Source organism: Rutidosis leptorrhynchoides, chromosome 2 (assembly GCF_046630445.1).
Source record: "Rutidosis leptorrhynchoides isolate AG116_Rl617_1_P2 chromosome 2, CSIRO_AGI_Rlap_v1, whole genome shotgun sequence".
NCBI classification, from domain to species: domain Eukaryota; kingdom Viridiplantae; phylum Streptophyta; class Magnoliopsida; order Asterales; family Asteraceae; genus Rutidosis; species Rutidosis leptorrhynchoides.
The window spans coordinates 75,303,234-75,323,754 of record NC_092334.1 but is presented as its reverse complement, the minus strand read 5'-3'; the positions used below and the strand labels follow the sequence as shown (position 1 = coordinate 75,323,754).

Here is a 20,521-nt window from a genome sequence, read left to right as displayed (position 1 = left end):
TATCAATTTCTACACTATATTTTATACTCGTATAAGTGTATAACCTTGTTTATCTTTAGATCACATCAACTATTTCCGATTCAAAATTCTTATTCTTAATAAGTCTAAAAAAGCTAGGACGATAAACTATTACGCTAAAGTAGCCAAAAATTCACCCTCATAATAAATGTCATTTGGTGGTAAGTTCCATAATGTTTTCCATAATCTTAAACTTCTGTCAAATGTCTTGTATCTTCCATAATCTTTGTTTCTGGACAATATGCCAAAAATTCACCCTCATAATAAATCATCAAAAATGTTCCATTTTTCAAACGCTCCAAGAGATGCATGGGTTCCCACATTACCCAATTTAAATCAGGACTTACACTATCCTTAATCAAGACTTCTTTACACCAAGATTTCTTGATTCCATATTCTTTCATCATCCAAATTGTGAATTGAGAATCTAATGTATCAGATTGGCTTAAACAACCTTTTAAGACTCCCAAACTTCGAAAATGTACTTTACTTCCTTCTATAGTTTCAATGGGAGGAGATGGGAATAATTTAAATGTCTCATTATCAAAATCAAATGCACAAATCTTTTCTAGAAAATTCTGGTCAATAATGCTCCAATGAGCGTGACCATTCAAATAAGACCCACCACATCCGTTACGCCAATAAGGGCATTGACCAAGGCTTCTCCATTGTGGCCCGTCCCAAGTGTGTAAACCTATATTGGTCGAGATCTTGAAGTTGGATCTTGCGGTATATCCCCTTGAAACGTCCGTACCACTTTGTATTCTTTTATCTCTAAACCGACTCCAAAACCATATGCAATTATAGCAAAACCTTGTCTATAGGCTCTCTGAAGTATGATAAATCATGAGGCATGCAGGGGATCATGAGAGAGCTGAAGATTTGCAAAATATGAACTTGAAAGTAGATTATGCCAATTCTTGCATACACACTTGCAGTGCATAATTGTTTTGACAGGAAGTCTGGATAGAATATCAATCATGACATTTGGTGGTAAGTTCTCCATGGATGGATTGAGTGATAAGATAATCTTTTTCTTAGTATGGCTGGTATTATGGGATGGTTCGTTTGGATATTTTGACATGTACTATCTATGGTGGTATTGTGTGATGGTTCTTTTAAATGTTTTGATATGTAAATTTTATGATGTACGAATGTTTTACAAGATAACTAGATTTAAGAGCCCGTGCGTTGCACGGGGACTCTTCCGCAAACAATCATGAATCTTAAAATGATATATCAATTAACGATATTATACAAACACTGTTACGAGTAATTTTGTGAATGAAATGCTTAAATATTTTTGTTTTGCACAAAAAACTATGAACGCCACTTCCGAGAAATTATCTTACTGTGTTTCAGTTTCTATGACAACATTATATAAATCCCCATAACACAAACACAGAGTTACACAAAGGCCCTTAGCCATAAAATGCAGGTTTCCACCACAAGTTTCCTTTTGCCTACTTAGCTTGAAATTATACAAAAATGCCCCCTTTATAATCTGGAACATAAGCGGTACGTGTACTTGGTGATCGAGTTCATCATCACCTGCATACAATATAATCACTAAAAATCACGGTCTAAAACTCGGTGTGCGTAGTAATGGTTGGGTAAATCACTCAAAGAGTATAGTGCTTATGTACTTAAAAATTTTAGTGACATATATGATGGCAAAAACCATAGTATATCGCTGATAGTAAAAAGAGTTGGCTTTGAATAAGATCATTTCATTATTGTAACAATATGATATTGCAATCATTTTTTAAGATACATATTCCATAGACAAATAAGAAGACATAGATGCCTCATTTGAACCGATACAATTACCCGCCACCCATTATTGAAACACTAAAACTAAAAGCTAATTCATTAAAGTTGTGTAAAATTGAAATATAAATTCAGATGAAAAGTTTTGCACATCATCAGTTGAAAAAACCATTCTCAACTTATGAGCCCGCAAAGTAGCAAACATCCATCCACCAATAATTGCGACCCAATTTCTATTTGTTATTTTGGTTAAAAGGTCAAATAAAATATTGTAATAGCTAAAAAGAACAGTGGTCACATCCGGAAGCTTTGCTAAAGATACAACATCAAAACCTGGTGAGCCAAAGATATTTGTTATATTTGGTGCAATTCAATATACTAACTAAGATATTCATTTTATGAAGATTCGAGATACATCTTTGACAACATAAGTCGTTTCCATGTGAGCCAAAGAAGGAGCACAAATGGTCCACTTGTACAAAGGCAAGTTAAATTAGGCTAAATAGGTTACATGACATCTACAAAAGCATCTTAGATAGTCCATTGAAGAGGAGTACATTATAATATTAATATAATTGATAAAAAGTTACATTTCCACAAAAAACATGTACCTTTCTTCAACACTTATGGCGTAAATATTTCACCCTGTACAATCAGTACATTCTTTTACAATATAGACTGCTAAAAAGGTTCAAAGCAATAATACTGGTATAAACAAATGATCATTGGAATATCCATAGTTGTCAATAACATGTACTGTTTGAAGCTAAGGTCTAATCTGTTTAGTTCTTATCTGTAGATTAAATTATTACAACTTTGAAAGATCAATGCAAGAAAAATAAGAGTAACAAAAGTATGCATTATTTATTAGCTGGCTAAGATACACAAAAGTTTTAGTAATCCCAAGTATTATCAAATTACCTTTATGCATAGGTCTGAACCAATAGTTCATCAAGTATCATGCAGCTTCCTTAGTTAAAAATCACACTAAAATTAGTATTATCAAATCAAGTAGAGATGCTAAAAACTTATAACTCGAGAGTAGAAACTTGTAACTTGTACCCCATCTTTGAATTATCAATATTCAAAAACGATTTAGAAAGACCGCTCTTCGGAGGACAATGGTCCTCCAGATTTTTACCATGTTGATTCTGATTCTTACGCTGACAAAATTGAATGTAGGTCCGAAAGTCGTTTTGAGATTTTTTTTTCCCCAAAATGACACCAAAATGGATTTATTACCCAAATTGATATCTAATGTAACCGAAAGTGACCCAAAATCACTCCACTGTTTTAAAAAAAATAATTTAAATGTGTTGGTAATTTCAAATCCTCAAAGTTACCCAAACGGGTCCAAATTATAAACAATTACATAATAATGAGTCAAAATGACTCCAACCAAAATACACTCAACAACTCATTTTCAAAACATCCTTAGTTAGCAATACTTTTGACACAAAATAATAAACGTGTACAAAAAAACAAATACCCAATTTGACACCATATGGCCCATTTATGTCATGGGTCCAAATAGATGACTAAAAACACTTTTAACCTTATAACACACAAACAACTGTCATTTCCTACCTTAATTAGTTTGAGATCATTTATAAACACCTTTATATAGTCCAATATAAGAATACCTTTATCACCTTCATCACATATTTAAAATCCAATATATAAATACCTGGAAAAACTGGTTGTGTTATGGAATAACATTAGCCTTCTCCACTACAATTGTTGGTCACCCAGCAAAATCCAAGCGAAAATATGTCGTCTGTAGAAAAGCATCTTATACAATATAAAAAGTTAAAAGAAAAAAGAAAAAAAAAAGAAATTTGATATTCAAATCACCACCAATCAATTTTTTTAGACAACATCACACTTACTTAATATTCAAATCTTATTGATTATTATAAACAAATATCATTTGAGTAAATTTGCTCATTGATTGGAGGTTATTTGCAAAATGTATGTTACATATATCATAATCACAAATTAGGCCGGTTAGTAAAATTTGACTCACATTTACTATTAATGCAGAGGTAACAAATTTGAATCACATTTCCTATTAATGTAGAGGTAGCAAAGACAACCCGATAGTAAAAATCAAGTTATAATAAGTTGTCCCTAACCGATCAAGTGAGTAACATGATATTATATTTACAAAGCTAAAACAAAAACGTTTTATAAGATAATACCCCCAAACTCCCAAAGACGCGAAAGAGAAAAAAATAGCGTAAGAAGTGAGACATACCTGCATAGCAGCTGGAATTGTTTAAAAAACTCCAAAGGTCCTTTGACATGTGGGATCCGCAACTGTCCAAATCATCAATTAATGTATAACTGTGATCAAGGAACTTAAGTTTGTACTGGAGAAACTCTAAATAGAGTTATGGTATGAACTACTACTATATACGGAGTAATAAACACGACATGTTAGCTAACCATATATTGTGCTTTTGAAACAAATGATTTGCGGATACGGTGATGACTGAATTGCGGCGCTTGGGATGATACAACATGGTCTTTAATACATATATTTAAATGTTTAAGTGGATAAACACACTTCCTATTAAAATTTAGAAGTTTCAAAGTCACTTTAACTAACCTCAACGATAATCTTAAGAGATGAATTAGTGTAGTGGTGTTGTTACTCAGAGAAAATGCAAAAACATCCCAATTGTTGAGACTTTTGACATCATCGAGATTAGCTCCTTCAATCTACACAAAACATTGATGAAAAGCAAAAGGCTCCATTATGTTACATGACAAATAAAAAAAAAAAGAAGATGAAAAGGAATATAACAGAGAATGGTGAAAGAATCAATATGATGAATTAGAGGCTCTAAATAACTCATCTGGGATTCTAAACGTAAAAGTGTTTCTCATTAATAACTATTACCTATACTTGTCATTGACCTCAAAAGTCAACTGTATATATTTCTTTGAAAAACTTCAAATAAAATGAAAGTTAGACCCCTACATATGTCAGATGCAAATCTGCATACATAGACATTATACAACCATTCATGACTATTAAATTTGTTAATGCAGATCATAACACCCTTTTAAAAATTGATAAAACATGTACCTTCTTTTCTTTCTTTTTGATATTGGTGGTTAGGTTAGCTGCTTACACATATCTGAAAAATATTCTTGTCAATAACAATAAATATGCATCAGTTAAAGCATCAGGTTTTCATTTATAAAGTACCATGAAGAACAATTTCTATTATCAAACCATAAACACAAAAGAATGTCAGAATTCAACAAACAAAACTACAAAGATCAAAGCAATTTCGTAAGTTAATTGAAACCTATAAATCATGTATCTTCATGGGTTGACTTGTTAACAAAGTGTCTTTTAGAATCATCCAACTGATTGATCATCTTATTTTGTGTCAAAGGTTTAGATTATTAGCATAATCTTATCACTTCGATAATCAAACTTGACATTGATAACTACAGAGTTATATAAATCTAAATAACAATGTAGTAATTAAAAAAAAAAATATGATTTCATATTGAATAACTTGCAACATTCGTTGTTGAACTTCTTTATGGCATTTTATCGAACATGTGGTGCTCATTAAGTAATAACAATAAATATGCATCCAATATCAATTTATGATTTCGCATACTTCATCTAAAAAGATAAAACAACCAAAAAATGAATAAATAAGCTACTTAAGTATATAGAATAATGAAGAACCCGATTAATCATATTTATTTCAAATGAACATCGGTTTAGTTGGTCGATAATCAGATATAATTGACCTGCAAAAACAATTGGTACATGCAAATTAATTGGTGTTATGATAAAAGGAAATACAAATCAGAAAATAGTTAGGTTTCTATGAAATCAAAAGTTTGAATCATTAATACTTTACCGTTCATCGATAAACTGAAATCATAATCGAGAATAGATGGATGCATTCGATATGATTGTGCAAATCATTAATACTTCCTGCCTCAATCGATTGTACCCTATATCTACAACCGGAAAACATTCACCCGAAAAATTCAACCGAAAAACACCCAAACCATAAACGATCGAAGAGACAGAAAGCGTTTGAAGGAGGCAGTGGAGGATTCCGGTTAAAGAGACCACCAGGTCATCGCAAGAAGGATCGAGAAGCGTATGATAAAATAATGAGAATTTGAAAGATGGAGTAAAGAATACTGATTCTATCGAGTTTCGGTTGTACGTGTATATCAGTTTTTTGGTAACCCTAATTTTGAACAGGAGGAAGAAAGAGAGGCGGAAGAATTTTGTGGCTCTAATCCGTGATTAAGGAGGAAGTTACAAAATTAACGAATTTTTTAATTAAAAATTAGGAGGAAATTAGGATTAGTGAGAAGGATTATTGTGCTGACACGTGGCGGATTTAGTAATGAGATTTATAGAGATTAGAGATTAGAGATAGAGATACACAATATTTATGGTGTATGATTATTTTATACATATGTGGAGTATGAACGTTTTATATATGTTGGGTATGAATGTTTGATTAGATTAGATAATGTTTTACTTCGAAGACAAGTAAAGTTTGACTTGACTAGTATTTGGCTAAAAAGTTACTGTAAAATATTACAGCAGCTTTTATTTTCTCATCTACGCGTAGTTGTGCTATTAGCTGTAAATAATTTACTAAAAATGTTTCCAATTAAATTTCAACAGAAAGAACTAATTTTTCACTCTAGTACGATTGAGTAGTCTTCTTCACCAAAACCGGCTAATTGGTTTGCACAACTATTGTAGTGCGTAACACACTGAACTCCAAACCCCCTAAGAATAAACAATCCCATTCATTATATGTTTAGTATCAACCAATTAATCCATCCAATTACTCCCTAATATAGTTCAGCGTAAACCATTTAATACATCATTTTGTATCTAACAACAAAATCAGTTACCTTTATGACACAATCAGATTTCTTAAAAGCTGTAATTAACTTGCTCTACAAAAAAAAAAAAAAAAAAAAGAATTTAGACCAACTATTCCCCCCTCAAGTTCAACAGTGATGTTCAATTGGTAACGCAAAACAATTTAATTATTTCAAAAGCATATACGAATTCAGTAATTAGCAAAAAATCAAAGAGTAATTCGTCGGTATAAAATTTGTAGTCACCAATAGACGCAAACTGCCAACTAATGTCGAAGCATATTGCCTGGAAAGTGACACGATTTCTCGTTTATATCAGAGAAGAGATTATCAGAAAAGGTTATTATAAACATCCGATTCCATTCTACAATCTCTTCCTTAATACTAATAATAATTATTTTTTAAATAAAAAGATGTATGTATGTATGAAGTTCGGTAAGCAGATTAATCGACTGAAAAAAACGACAACCGGCCAGTAAAACTTCACTGAGATGGTAAATATAGCTACAGCCGATTTGGCAATCAAGAGAAAGATATTAATCAATCTCGCCCTTGGTACAATGCAGCTAAACATTATATTAATTTAAAAATAAATATTGCACATTTATTATGTTTTTCCGGATGAAAAATGAATACGAAACAAACCTACAGCCACAATTCCACAAACTTAAGATATCAAGTTCTTTTAAAGAGAAACCCTAGTTTTTATAAAGGGATTTTTCTTATAGGGCCTTAATGGGCTTTTATATATATATTAGTCATTTGAATCTGGGCCATTTTAGGTCGTCAACCAAACCCGCTTCATTTGTTTTGCTTACAATTCAATTCTAAAGACAGACAGTGTAAGAGTTTGCTACCTCTTATTTCTACACGTATTACAAATTGCATGTACATTGTACACATACATAGACACGTATGTTACACACATGGTATCAGACCACTACCAGCAGTACGTGCTGGAGTGTGTCTTCCACCATTTCATCTGAGGGCGCCAATGACATTGGTGCCACCCTCGGCCGCCTCCAACGCCCTCGAGTCCATCGCCCTCCACATTTTCTTCCACAAGCACAAAACAGGACGTTCAACGGTTATTTTTCGTTCTGTTTTTCGACCGTTTGAACACCAATGATTTTTTTTCTCATTTAAACTCTATATATATATATATATACATAATCAAAACACTACACTCTCAAAATACTTCAAAATACAAAACACGCACTTCACCCACACTTCACACACATCTTAAAAATGTTGATAATTCATCCAATGATTGTCTCGTTCGATGTTTATTACGGCAGTGAATTCGACTACGAATCCAAATTGTACGATTACCAACGTGGTTCAAAAATTTCATTTGAAGACATTGCCATTCGAGACGTTTGTTTAGACGAGTTGCTTGAATTTTTGGAGCGTAATGTACTGTTTGAACATACAGACGTGTTATATTATGACGACGATTGTATTTCGGAATTGTTCGCTCTCTACCTTCGTACCGAGGAACAATGAAACGGTATAAAAGAAACTCTCCTCTTCCGTTCAAATCGAATTTTTATGTATTTGGAATTTGATGATGATTATGTATCATTTGCCCCATATGAAGATGATGTATCATTTGACCCATATGAAGATGATCCATCTCATCCAGATTCTCGTTGAAAATAAATCGTACATTTTAAGTTTTATGATTTAAAAATAAAGTAGTAATTGTATTAGGACTTGTTAATTATTGTAATTTTTAATTTTTTAGGACTTTTAATAAATTGTAATCGTTTTATTTTTATTAATTTAAATGTGTTTTTATTTTAATAATAGTATTATATGCCGTTAAAAAATAAAAATAAAATAAAAATAATAGTATTATTTATAAAAATGAATATATTATCAAAATTTAATAATAATAATAATAATAATAATAATAATAATAATAATAATAATAATAATAATAATAATAATAATAATAATAATAAAATTTGATGAAGTATGTCATGATTGGCAATAGTGTGTTATGAGAGTGTTATGAGAGGAAGTGGTGACGAATGATGAGATATAAAGCTAATGTGGCGTTAGGAAATATTGAGGAATGTGTCATTGTTGGAGTGGTCTCAAAGATATTTTTAACCCCACAAGTTAACTTTGTACATTTACTTTCCACGTTTCTAATTTTATATGTGCTAAAAATAAATGTTAATTTTATAGTAGACATATAAAATTAGATGGAGAGAACAAATTTTTTTTCCTAATTATTTCTAATGCAAACAATACAAAAAAAGTTCTAGAAAATGGGCAACGTTTTAATTTACTAGCAAACATAAATAATAAAGTTTAGTGTTGGCCATGAGTTATATATATAAGGTTTCTTTCTATTTTATGTTTTGCAAGTGGATCAAATTTATAACTCTTTTTAGCTATATACAACAATATGGTAAATGTAATAAACATATAAGATCTATAAGATTAATTAAAGGTTCTTGATAAAAAAAAAATATATTTATAAATTGTTAATTGTTTTTTTACGTGTTTGAACCTTTTAACAATTGATCAGGAGATTGAAAAATGAAAAAAGGGAAAACAAAAATAGACTAAATTTCTTTTTCCTTTTTTTTTCCCCAAAAAACGGAAAACATTCATAACTATAACTAATCCAAAACAAAGTTGGTTATGTGGTTGTAACTTCATTGTGCACTCATAAAAAATAGACCAATCCATTTATACCTAATTTGAGTAGCTAACTGATTAATTATTGTATTTTTTTTTCTAACTATATTAATTCTCAATTGGACAATAAAATAGAGACTGAAAGAGAAAATAGTAGTAAAAAAAAGTTGTACGCGCATCTAAAAGTTTGAAAGATATTGAAGATTTCAATCTATAGTAATCATCAACTAATATTCTATAATTTTCATCTACGTCAATAGTATCAAACTATTTATTATCTTTTAGAAAACAAAATTTTAAAAATAACAACTAATCAAACCGTTTTAAAAATCATGAGGGTGACGGTGGCATGGTAAGATCATGACCTTCTAATGTGAAGGTCAACGGTTCAATTCCTTGCAACCACAAAAGTTATTCTATGACTTCGGGGTGCTCGCAAAGCGGGTAGTCTCCATATGATTAGTCGGTTAAAAAAACGTTGGAAAAGTGGAATCGCAAACTAGCATTTATTAAATTTTATTTATCATTTTTTTACTGACGTTTAAGTATACAATGTATAACTTAATTTCTTATTTATAATTTTAAATTCATTGTGAATAAACAAATACATATATTTTACAATTAATTTCAACGGAATTTATAAACTTATTAATATATTAAACGTAACCTTAAAAGCTACTTTTAACATTCTTCTTATTTTATTTCATAATATCACTAATTGTTTTGTAAGAGTTTAAATTTCTAGTAATCGATGTTGTATCAGTTAATTTTAAATATTACTGTTATTTTGCAAGTAAAAACAACCAAAGCTTAGTTATGATTACTAAACATACACATATCAATTATTTAATTTAATTGCATAATGTTTTTTCATATATAAGTAACCACAATGATAACCTAGTGTCCTAGTGTATATTTTACAATTTAAACCATGTATAATTAACGTATTTTTACAATACATTAGTTTTATTTTCTACAGAGTATTTTAAAGAGTAACTACTGTTACTAATCGGTGCATTATCGGAATACTCCAATCTTCCCGCCGATACCGGAATTTGCAGAATTTGCTTTCATTTTACTTTTTTATTTATCCGTTCTTAATTAATTATCAAAATCTACCCAACACCTATTTATTATTTATATTTATATTAAATATTACTACGTAATATAGTATAAATAAATAAATAATAATTAATTAGTCCGTATATACTGTATGTATTAATTAACATACATGTATTTATTTATTTAAGGTTAAGTTTTTATATTTTTGTTTTTCACTTTTCCTAAAAATTCACAAAAAGTTAAGCACCTTCCGTTTAATCTAGATCTGAAGCTAACCTTTCCAAATTCGTTAACAATTTTTTAGATCTTGTTGCTGTTCAGCTGCTATTTCATGCAGAATTAAGTAAGTTTTACTTCAATTTATGTTTATACACCGTATATATAATGTACACATACATATCAATCATTTTTTAGGGTTTTCGTAGTTTTATAAATTATACCTTTTTTAGCTGACCGGAGCTTAGATCTTGCTGTTCTGTTGATAATATTGTTTAATTAAGCTAGGATTTTGTAATTTGAGCAGCTTTTGTTATCAATTTGACTTATTATTGAAAGCTTGTTGACCTGTCGTATTAGTTTTGGGGCTTTTGTTATTAGGGTTTATTTACCTCGTTATGTAAGTTTGTTGTGTTGATTAGAATAAGAATGAGTAAAATGTGATCTGTGATTTCATTATTATGAGCTTCAATTAGTAATTTTTGGCTAAAGTTAATGACTTTATTATTGAACTTATTAGTGTTATGCTTGATTTTGTGTTTTACTGAGTATTTATAGGCTTTTTGCAGGGCGGAAAGTTTCCAATGGATTCAAACGTAGAAGAAGCTCTCAGGGCGAAAGATAATGCGGAAAAGTTATTTGGAATGCGTGATTTTATAGGGGCGAAGCAGTTTGCTTTGAGGGCTCAAGCATTATGTCCTCAATTGGAGGGTATTTCTCAAATGGTGGCTACGTTTGAAATATACGCAGCTACAGCAACAAATATGAACCAGGAAATTGACTTTTACTCGGTTCTCGGTTTGGATCCATCAGCTGAAAAGTCAACGCTGAAAAAACGTTACAAAAAGATGGCGGTTCTTCTTCACCCTGATAAAAACAAAACCGTGGGTGCTGACGAGGCGTTTAAGCTCGTATCTGAAGCTTGGGCTGTATTATCAGATAATGTGAAAAGAAGTTTGTATGATGCTAAAAGGAATAAACAGTTATCAGTTGGTGGTTATGGTGTTTCGGGTTCTGAAAGTTCTTCAAGACTCGACACGTTTTGGACCGTGTGTACCTCGTGTCGTGTTCAATATGAGTATCTTAGAAAATACGTTAATAAGAAGCTTTCGTGCAAGAATTGTCGAGGGGTTTTTCAAGCGATTGAAACGGGATCAGCTCCGGTTACTTATGCTCCGTGGTCGTATTCGTCTGAGAATGGATATGCTAACCATACGTATAGTTCGGGTCCCGCGTATGTACAAGGCTCATCGTTGTGTTTTACAGGTGATGGGTCGTCGGTTATTCATCCTTCACAAGGATACGAGTACGCATTTCAATGGAATACTTATCCTAATTCTTCTCCTATCGATCCTAATGGTGTACCTAATAAACATGCTAACATACGTAGATCTAAAGCTAACGGTAGGCACCAAGCAAGATTAAACGCGGGCCCCGCTCCTAGGATGGGCCGGCCTCCTAAGAAAAGAAAGATGGAAAATGGGGAAACGGGCATAAGAATTGAATCAGATTCAGTAGTGAATAATGTAAAAGGCGAAAATGATATTCAAACCAGACAGTACTATTCGGTTGTCCCTACGTTTGATGCAAGAAAGTTGCTAATTGACAAAGCTAGATCGGTAATTCGTTGCAAGTTACAAGAAATGAAAGTGGGTCCCGGTTTGAAGGCTGAAAAGACTCAAAAGGCGTTCAAGAAAAATAGTTTAATGGCAATAACGGTCCCTGACCCTGATTTTCATGATTTTGATACAGATAGGTCTGAGGAAGTGTTCAAACCGCAACAAGTATGGGCGATATATGACGAAGAAGACGGGATGCCGCGCCTTTATTGTCTTGTTCGCCAGGTCATCAGTGTGAAACCGTTTCAGCTTCACATCAGTTACTTAAACTCAAAACCTGATACTGAATTTGGAATCAATAAATCTTGTGGGAGTTTTAAGGTTTCTCATTCGGATTTTGTTGACCAAGTCAACATCTTTTCTCATCTTTTGGGTCGAGAAAAAGCTGGGAAAGTTACGTGTGTTAACATATACCCAAAAAGAGGTGACATTTGGGCTGTTTATAGAAACTGGTCAGAAAATTGGAGTAAGAAAACATCGAAAAAAGTGAGACGACAATATGAAATGGTGGAGATTCTTAATGATTATAGTGAAAAAAATGGAGTGTCTGTGACACCTTTGGTGAAATTAGAAGGGTACAAAACTGTGTATCAAAGAAACCCTAACACGAGCGGTGTTCGATTGATACCCAGAAAAGAAATGGTTCGATTTTCGCACCAGGTTCCATCTTGTTTATTAAAAGGTCAAGGTTTGAACTTGCCAGATGGGTGCTGGGATCTTGACCCTGCTGCAACACCAGAACAACTTCTTCAGGCAGATGCTGATGAAGAGTAGTAAAAGAAGGGTATTTTGGTCATTTACATTGACACTTGTGTGACTTTGATAGTGTATAGATCCAAACACAATTTGTGACAAAATTTAGGTAGCTGGAACCGAAAGGATCTTAAGGTGATCCAGGCGGCTGGAAGTCAAATTCCGTTTTAAATGGGCTTATTAAATGTTGGTTGAGAAACATGCACTAATATTGTTCTTATTCTTATATGAACTAATTAGATTTGAAATGTACTGATTACTTTTATACCCCTGATGCATTAAAGGGCTGTACTCTCGAGTATTATTCACTTTGCAGGAATGAGTGAAAGTAGTGTTCCGTATTAGTGATTTATTTGTGTTATACGCATCTTATTGAGTTATACTCAAAATTTGTTGTTGGGTTGTACTCTTAAATCCCATAATCTAGTATAGATACGTATTACTATTAAATACGAGACTAGTCATACGTGTTTTAACTTTATATATATAATCTCCATACTTTGGTTTGCTTTGTACCAGATCAGGTGAGTTTTGTTTACATATTTATAAAATTTGCTCAAAACCATACAGGCTGTTATACATTACAATATATCTCAATCCTCACTTGTGACTAATTTGGACAGAGCATCAAAGGTATATTGTTGTATAATTGTGAAAAGGGTGGACTGAAGACACAGCATCTCTTTTAAATTAGTTCATACAGCTTCAAATCATGTTTCTCCTGTATTTATACTTGCGTTAGGTTTATATTACAGTTATAGTTCTAACTATATAATGGATAATGTATGTGTTCTGGTTAAATATGTAATATTGCAGCTTCAAGTTAATATTGATTATGATTCTACTTGAAGAATGCAGTATTCATATCATGTAAAAACTGTGTTTACAAATGACCAATTTGGTAGCATCAAGCTAACATGGAGAAGGCATTGTACATTCAAACCATATCTATTTGTAACAGTTTCAAACACGCATCCAACAGTTTCAAACACGCATCCAAACAATTCACAAATCATGATCAATTATGTCAACATGTGTGTGTTTATAGATGGCAATCATATATCCATAATTCCACATGAAAGAATCAAGATATAGGGTATGAATGATCGGAATGTGTCCATTTGTAACTTAATTCTTTTTAGCAGATTAGGTATAAAAGTTTAATAAGATGATGGAAGTGTTTTTTGTAAGATTTCAATCATTTATAAACACATTACACCATGCTAAAGAAAAATTCAATATCGCAAAGATATTAAACCAGAAAGAATCTTAAATTACCAAACAAAAACCCACAAGACCCTGAAGGAATTGTTAGATCATTTCACATTAATCAAAAAACCCAAGACTCAACTCCCTCTGGCAAGGCAAGCAATAACTCTAGATATATGTATGTTTTTCCCTTTCAGACTACTAAAAAAAAGGAACATTAATAATAGAACCGCTCCTTCAAGTACTCGGCACATCTTATTTAAAAGAACTGGTTTCAAATGGCTTAACTCATTTCTGAGAACCAGATTCAACTGGCTCAACGATCTCTGCTTCAAGAGTTTGCTGCTGGGGATCGGGCACTATCTCAGCCTCTTGGGTCTGTGAACTGTGCATGTCGAAAGCTGGTTGTTGAGTCGTCCATTTGTTTGACAAAGCCATGCTCATCATCTCATAAATCTTCCCACCCAGTTGTGATGGACTCTCAGGCTGCATCATCAAATCAAACCAAAAATGTCAATTCAATACAATTAAACCAACTCTAGGTCCTATAATGATTTTGGCTCTGCATAGATGATACTTTTGATATTCGTCTACGCTTGATTTAGTTAGCGACAAATTGTGTTTTGTACAGATCACTTACCGTGAAACCACTAGAAATCAATGCAGTGTCATACAGAAGATCAATAGCTCTCAAGGCCTCTTCATCATCACTGTTGCTCCTGCAAGCAGCCTGCATGTATAAATAGAAAGATATTAGAAAGAGTTGTATTCACATTTTTAATCAAAGTAGATTTGTTTCATGAAAGAGAAACGTACACTCAATGTATGTATAATTGGATGTTCAGGGTTTATCTCAAACACTCTCCTGCTTCTCATGAAATCCAGGCTAGATGAGTCACCAACAGTCTGTGCCTTCATCAACCTGAGGGTTTAAAAAAACAAAATATTGATTAAGAAAACCAAACCACAGAATCTCATAGGCAGATATTGTGTAGTTAGTTTTAACTTTTAACCTTTCCATGTTTGCAGACCAACCGAATTTGCCAGATACAAGAACACAAGGGGATGATGTTAGACGATTTGAAACTTGGACGCTGGCAACCTTATCGCCCAATCGTTTCTTCATCCAGTCACAAACATGCCCAAATTCCTGCTTCATTACTTTTTCCTTCTCTTCGTTCTTGTCACCTAAACATTTGAATACAAGAAAATTAGAATTTGTAGCAACCAAAAACGAAAAACACGACTGTTGGATGGAACAGTCAATGAATACTGGTGTCATACACATAACAGTACTCTATTTAACATCAAGGCAATGCAATCCTTTTAGCCAGATTTGTATGATACATCAGAACTAATTAATTAAAAACAAGATTATCGACTGCATCCACCCAACCCTTTTTCCTGTTGTGATTAGACGAACTACAAAAAAAGGAGTTACTGTATTACATAAATACAACGACAAGGAAAAAGCTATATGCTTGCAAACCATTTAGAAAACATAACAAGCTAGTAATATACTTCTACGGGGAAACATAACTAGGCATGAATAAAGAGTTGTGTTTTGTTTAGAATTCTAAGGTCTTACCCATATCCAAGTCTTCCTTGCTGATGTCAACAAAGTTCTTTTCCTTATACGATTTGAGATTTGTGACAGCAACCTCATCAATGGGATCAACAAGGAAGAGTACCTGCAAAAAATGCCACAAATGTTTAAAGTAGAAGTCCCATACTCCCATTAACATAAACATAAACACCCATTAACAACATAAACATAAACAGAAATATAAAGTGTAGCCACATAACCAACAACCAAGTTTACTTACTTCTAGATCCTTCTCATATAGTCTCTCCAAGAAAGGAGTGTTCTTTGCACTTGTGACACTATCCGCAGCAATGTAATAAATATCCTTTTGGTCAGCTTTCATATTTTCAACATATTCATCCAAACTGATCATCTCTTCTTCACTCTGTGAGGAGAAGAACCGTAGCAACGGGGCAAGACGCTTGTGATTTTCACGATCTTCAATACATCCCAACTTCAAATGCTTCCCAAAGTTCTCCCAGAATTTCTCATAGTCCTAAAAAAGGATAAAAATTCAGCAGGTAATTAATAAACAAAATAATTATTCCCTTATAGGTGAATGGAACTCATATGAATAACATCAATTATAATGAATGCTTACTTCTCGATTCTCACTCATGGATATGCCAAGAATCATGTCAAATGCCTTGCGCACCAAGCGTTTCCTCATTATCCGAACCTGTCAAATATAAAATTTAGAATTAATATTTAATTTTAATTAATATTAATATCAACTTTATAATAAAATAATAAAACAATCGGTGAGATGATCAAGATGAACATTAGATATACTTACAATGCGGCTTTCTTGAAGAATTTCTCGTGATACATTTAAGGGAAGATCGTTGGAGTCAACAACACCTTTCACGAAGCTTAGGTATCGTGGGAACTACGCCGAATACAGACAACGATAAAAAAACAGTTAACGCCCATTTCAAAAGTTTTAAAATTTCTGAACCATGTTGCATAAAGATTAAAATTACCAGTTCCCCATCGAAATCGTCTGAAATAAATACACGTTTAACGTAGAGCCTTATATTCTTGGTTTTTGGATTCACAATGTCTTCTTTCCCCATTGGAGTAATTGCAGGCACATAGAGAATTGATCTGAACTCGACCTCTCCCTGCAAATTGATAAAATTGACAAAACTCAACATTATTTCTGCTGCAAGCTCCACACGATATATAAATTATGTCAGAAACCACACAGTTCATGCCCAAATCATAAAAGATTATATATGGAATCCTAAATGTATAAAAATTGAAAACAAACACAGGGAATGAACTTCAAGAAGAAGTTACAGAAAGAAGGGAGACAAAGATATTGCATTTCACCTCTGTTGTAAAGTGGGAAGATGCTAAGGGTTCCAAGTACTCATTGAACGCCTTCTTGTAAAATTCATTATATTCCTCTGTTGTAACTTCTTTAGGGTTCCGAAGCTGCAAAAAATAAAAAATAAAAACAAGATTAATCTTCACAAAATAGGTTGCACAATATTCATATAAACACAACATCAAAACAATCAACTTACCCATATAGGCTGAGTCTCATTGGTGAGTTCCCAATCCCAGTATTTCTCAACAACCTTCTTAGTTTTCTTCTTTTTCTATAGCAACAAGAGAATTAATAATTAATAATGAATATAATACGTCATTCTCTGTTGATTGGATTTATATAATGCACGGGCGCACGGCATGAACGCATTTAGTGATAAAAAAAAATCTCACCTCAACACCATCATCAGCCCCATCCTTCTTTGCCTCAGCTGGGTCATCATCAACCTCGACCTGTTTCAAAAGAAACACCACTGAGTGAGCCAAAAGAAATTTGACACCCAAACAAGACATGGTAACGTTGCATCATACAGCAAGAATGTTTAAAAATACCTCTTTCGTAAAGCCCTTTTCTTGCCATGTGTAAATTGGAAATGAAACAAATTGAGAGTAATTTTTAACAAGCCTCTCAATCCTCTCTGGATGAGCAAAACCCTTATCATCACGCTGCAGACAAACAAAACATAGATTAAAACTGTCATTAAGTCTGAAGATAAGAAATCAATAACAAAAGATAACATGGAATCCATATAGACCTTGAGATGCAATTTGATTGAAGTTCCTCTAGGGATGAATTTCTCAGGATCAGTCTCTTCTCGAACAATGTAAGAGCTAGAATTGGCCTCTCCTTCCCATACATATTGCTTATCAGACTTGGGACTCTTTGTTGAGACCACAACCTGTTTATGACATACAAAACGGGACAGACTAAGATCGAAAATATATAAATATATTTAAATAGCTCAAAAGAAGCCGACTACAGAAGATTTGAGACAAAACATACCTTATCGGCAACCAAAAAGGCTGAATAAAATCCAACACCAAACTGACCAATCAAATTGCTGTCGGTACCAGCATCTTTGCTATCCTGTCAAAAACAAAGAATTGCATTAGTAAATCATCTTTAATTCTCCAATCAAATGAAAAAGTAATAATACTAAATATTAACAGCAATAGGACCTTTAGAGCTTTCAAGAACTTTGCAGTTCCACTATGAGCAATTGTTCCTAGAGAATCAACAAGTTCTTGATGGGTCATGCCAATACCAGAGTCCCTGAACAGCACATTCATGTCAATATATTTTCATACAAACATTTAACAAGAATGCTTGGCAGATGCAAATCTTACGTGAGAGTAATTATTCCATTGTCTTGATCAGTTTGAATGCGTATGTCAAGTTCAGGAGCACCCTCCATGAGCTGCGGCTCAGTAACACTAAGGAATCGCAGCTTGTCCAAGGCATCACTTGCATTGCTGAAATATCAAAGTATTTTAGTTAAGTGAACATTGTTAAAAAAATTCAGATTACAAATCAACAAGCATGCACTCTAAATTCATAGCTTTTTAGATTTCTAAAATATACATTGTCTAAGCCATAAAATATACATATAAAATATACATTGTCTCACTTCTTGTGCATTACATTTTTAGATTCGCATATTTAGTATAAGAGCATATAAAATATACATTGTCACACTTCTTGTGCATTACTATCCATTTTTAATTCTTGATACAATAATGGAACTTAAAAAGAGTACTAAACTTCTACCAAAAAAACAATTACATTAACTATATGCTGAAGACATTTAAAACTTGCCTGATAAGTTCACGAAGGAACACCTCTTTGTTGCTATATAGACTGTTAACAATGAGGTCCATAAGCCGACTTACCTACAGCATCAAACAAACAAAAATTATGATAAGAGATTCACTATGAAAACATAAAAAGCTCAAAACTTTATACTAAAACAGAGAGCAAAAACAAAATTTTCTAACTGCACACCTCAGCTTGATACTCGTACTTCTCCACAGGTGCATCAGTAGTCTGAAAATCAGACGCAGTCGACTCAAATCGCTTCCCTAAGGGAATCATATTACCCATTTTCAAAGGCTTTGTAGATGCAGGACCACTGCATTTTGCAGTTGTTAGAACTGAATACCATCTGCCACTACCATCCTTCTCTCCAACCTGTTCATATCAATTACAATCAAGACACGAGCCAGATGACACCATAAACCCATTAGCACAAATTCACAATGATATAAAGATGACATTACTAAAAGTGTATTTGCTCTGCCAACTGTTATCAAGATCTAATATCAAAAATCTATTTTCAAACAAAACAAACTAATAATTAACAAAATCACAAGTAGATTCTAAATATAAAAAATAAAAACAAAACCAAATAATATTAGTAATATAACTTTTGGTTTCCCTTGTCATACACATAATTAATTTATGAATAAAGCATATTAATTTGCAGCAAATCAACGCAGTAACTGTGAATAATTTTCATAACCCTAATAAACAAGAAAGAAACATAAACAGCTAACAACACATATAAAGACACACACTCCTTTCTAATTAGTCTGTAATAACATATATTAATTAAGAATAAAATGAAGAATAATACCATTTGGTTGAGATTGGGGGAACAGAAGGAGACGGCGGACACGGCATCACGGCGGCGATGGGCTCCGTAACGGAGGAGAGAGTTGACAGAACGTCTTGATAGCCGGTGCATATTGGAATTAAAGGTAGAAACGAGAGCTATTAACGAACGGTAGGTACAGCGCAGGGGAGTGTAAATAAGGGTTTTGGTAGGGTTTGAAATAGCCAAATAGGGGGTTTATGGAAGCTTCTGGAGATATACGACTCTTGTAAATTATACGGAATAATCTTTTTACTTTTTTTTTTTTCATCTCATATAGTAATATAGTAATGAAAAAATTACGCCGTTAGTACCTATAGTTTGTACACTTTTGCACCGATACACCTAAACTTTTATTTTTTCACCGTTGATACCTGAGGTTTTATTGAATAACGTATGTGGTACCTCACACTAACAGCCGTTTACTCTGTTAATTTGTAGGGTGTGTGGTTTGCAAATTAAAGCGACCCGTCCTAATCTATAAGGACGAATACAATAACATATGATTACATCGCGAGGTATTTAACCTCTATATGATAAGTTTTACAAACATTTCATTCGTTTTTAAAAGACAAACTTTCTTCTCATCAAAAGTTGACGACATGCATACCATTTCATAATATATACAACTATAAATGGCTTAATAATATTCTTGATGAACTCAACGACTCGAATGCAATGTCTTTTGAAATATGTCATGAATGACTCCAAGTAATATCTTTAAAATGAGCAAATGCACAGCGGAAGATTTCTTTCAA

General features: G+C 32.7%; 2 protein-coding genes, 1 non-coding gene and 1 pseudogene across 4 annotated transcripts; 1 reads left to right on the top strand and 3 right to left on the bottom strand.

The window, feature by feature from the left end:
- Nucleotides 1-206: 206 nt before the first annotated feature.
- LOC139887990 (F-box protein At3g07870-like) lies at nt 207-1,060 on the bottom strand (annotated as a pseudogene).
- Nucleotides 1,061-7,097: 6,037 nt separating this feature from the next.
- LOC139895411 (small nucleolar RNA snoR109) lies at nt 7,098-7,191 on the bottom strand. Its single transcript, XR_011775863.1, has one exon. It is a non-coding gene; the product is annotated as a small nucleolar RNA snoR109 (small nucleolar RNA).
- Nucleotides 7,192-10,598: 3,407 nt separating this feature from the next.
- LOC139891026 (uncharacterized) lies at nt 10,599-13,450 on the top strand. Of its 2 annotated transcripts, none has more exons than XM_071873953.1 (2): nt 10,599-10,738; nt 11,170-13,450. In XM_071873953.1, the coding sequence occupies exon 2, from the start codon at nt 11,196-11,198 to the stop codon at nt 13,002-13,004; it is 1,809 nt and encodes a 602-aa protein (XP_071730054.1). In that variant the 5' UTR covers nt 10,599-10,738; nt 11,170-11,195; the 3' UTR covers nt 13,005-13,450. The 2 variants fall into 2 exon arrangements, with proteins under 2 accessions (XP_071730054.1, XP_071730055.1); XM_071873954.1 differs by having other exon boundaries at nt 10,601-10,738; nt 11,181-13,450.
- Nucleotides 13,451-14,188: 738 nt separating this feature from the next.
- On the bottom strand, nt 14,189-19,923 carry LOC139891025 (heat shock protein 90-6, mitochondrial). Its single transcript, XM_071873952.1, has 20 exons — nt 19,746-19,923; nt 19,115-19,300; nt 18,929-19,002; nt 18,460-18,585; nt 18,292-18,385; nt 18,116-18,199; nt 17,868-18,011; nt 17,665-17,778; nt 17,506-17,565; nt 17,310-17,384; nt 17,113-17,217; nt 16,761-16,901; nt 16,574-16,666; nt 16,379-16,456; nt 16,019-16,273; nt 15,781-15,883; nt 15,206-15,380; nt 15,009-15,114; nt 14,833-14,922; nt 14,189-14,678 (listed from the first exon to the last, which is right to left on the bottom strand). Exons 1-20 carry the CDS (start codon nt 19,854-19,856, stop codon nt 14,481-14,483), a joined length of 2,412 nt encoding a protein of 803 aa, XP_071730053.1. The 5' UTR covers nt 19,857-19,923; the 3' UTR covers nt 14,189-14,480.
- Between the last annotated feature and the right edge of the window lie 598 nt (nt 19,924-20,521).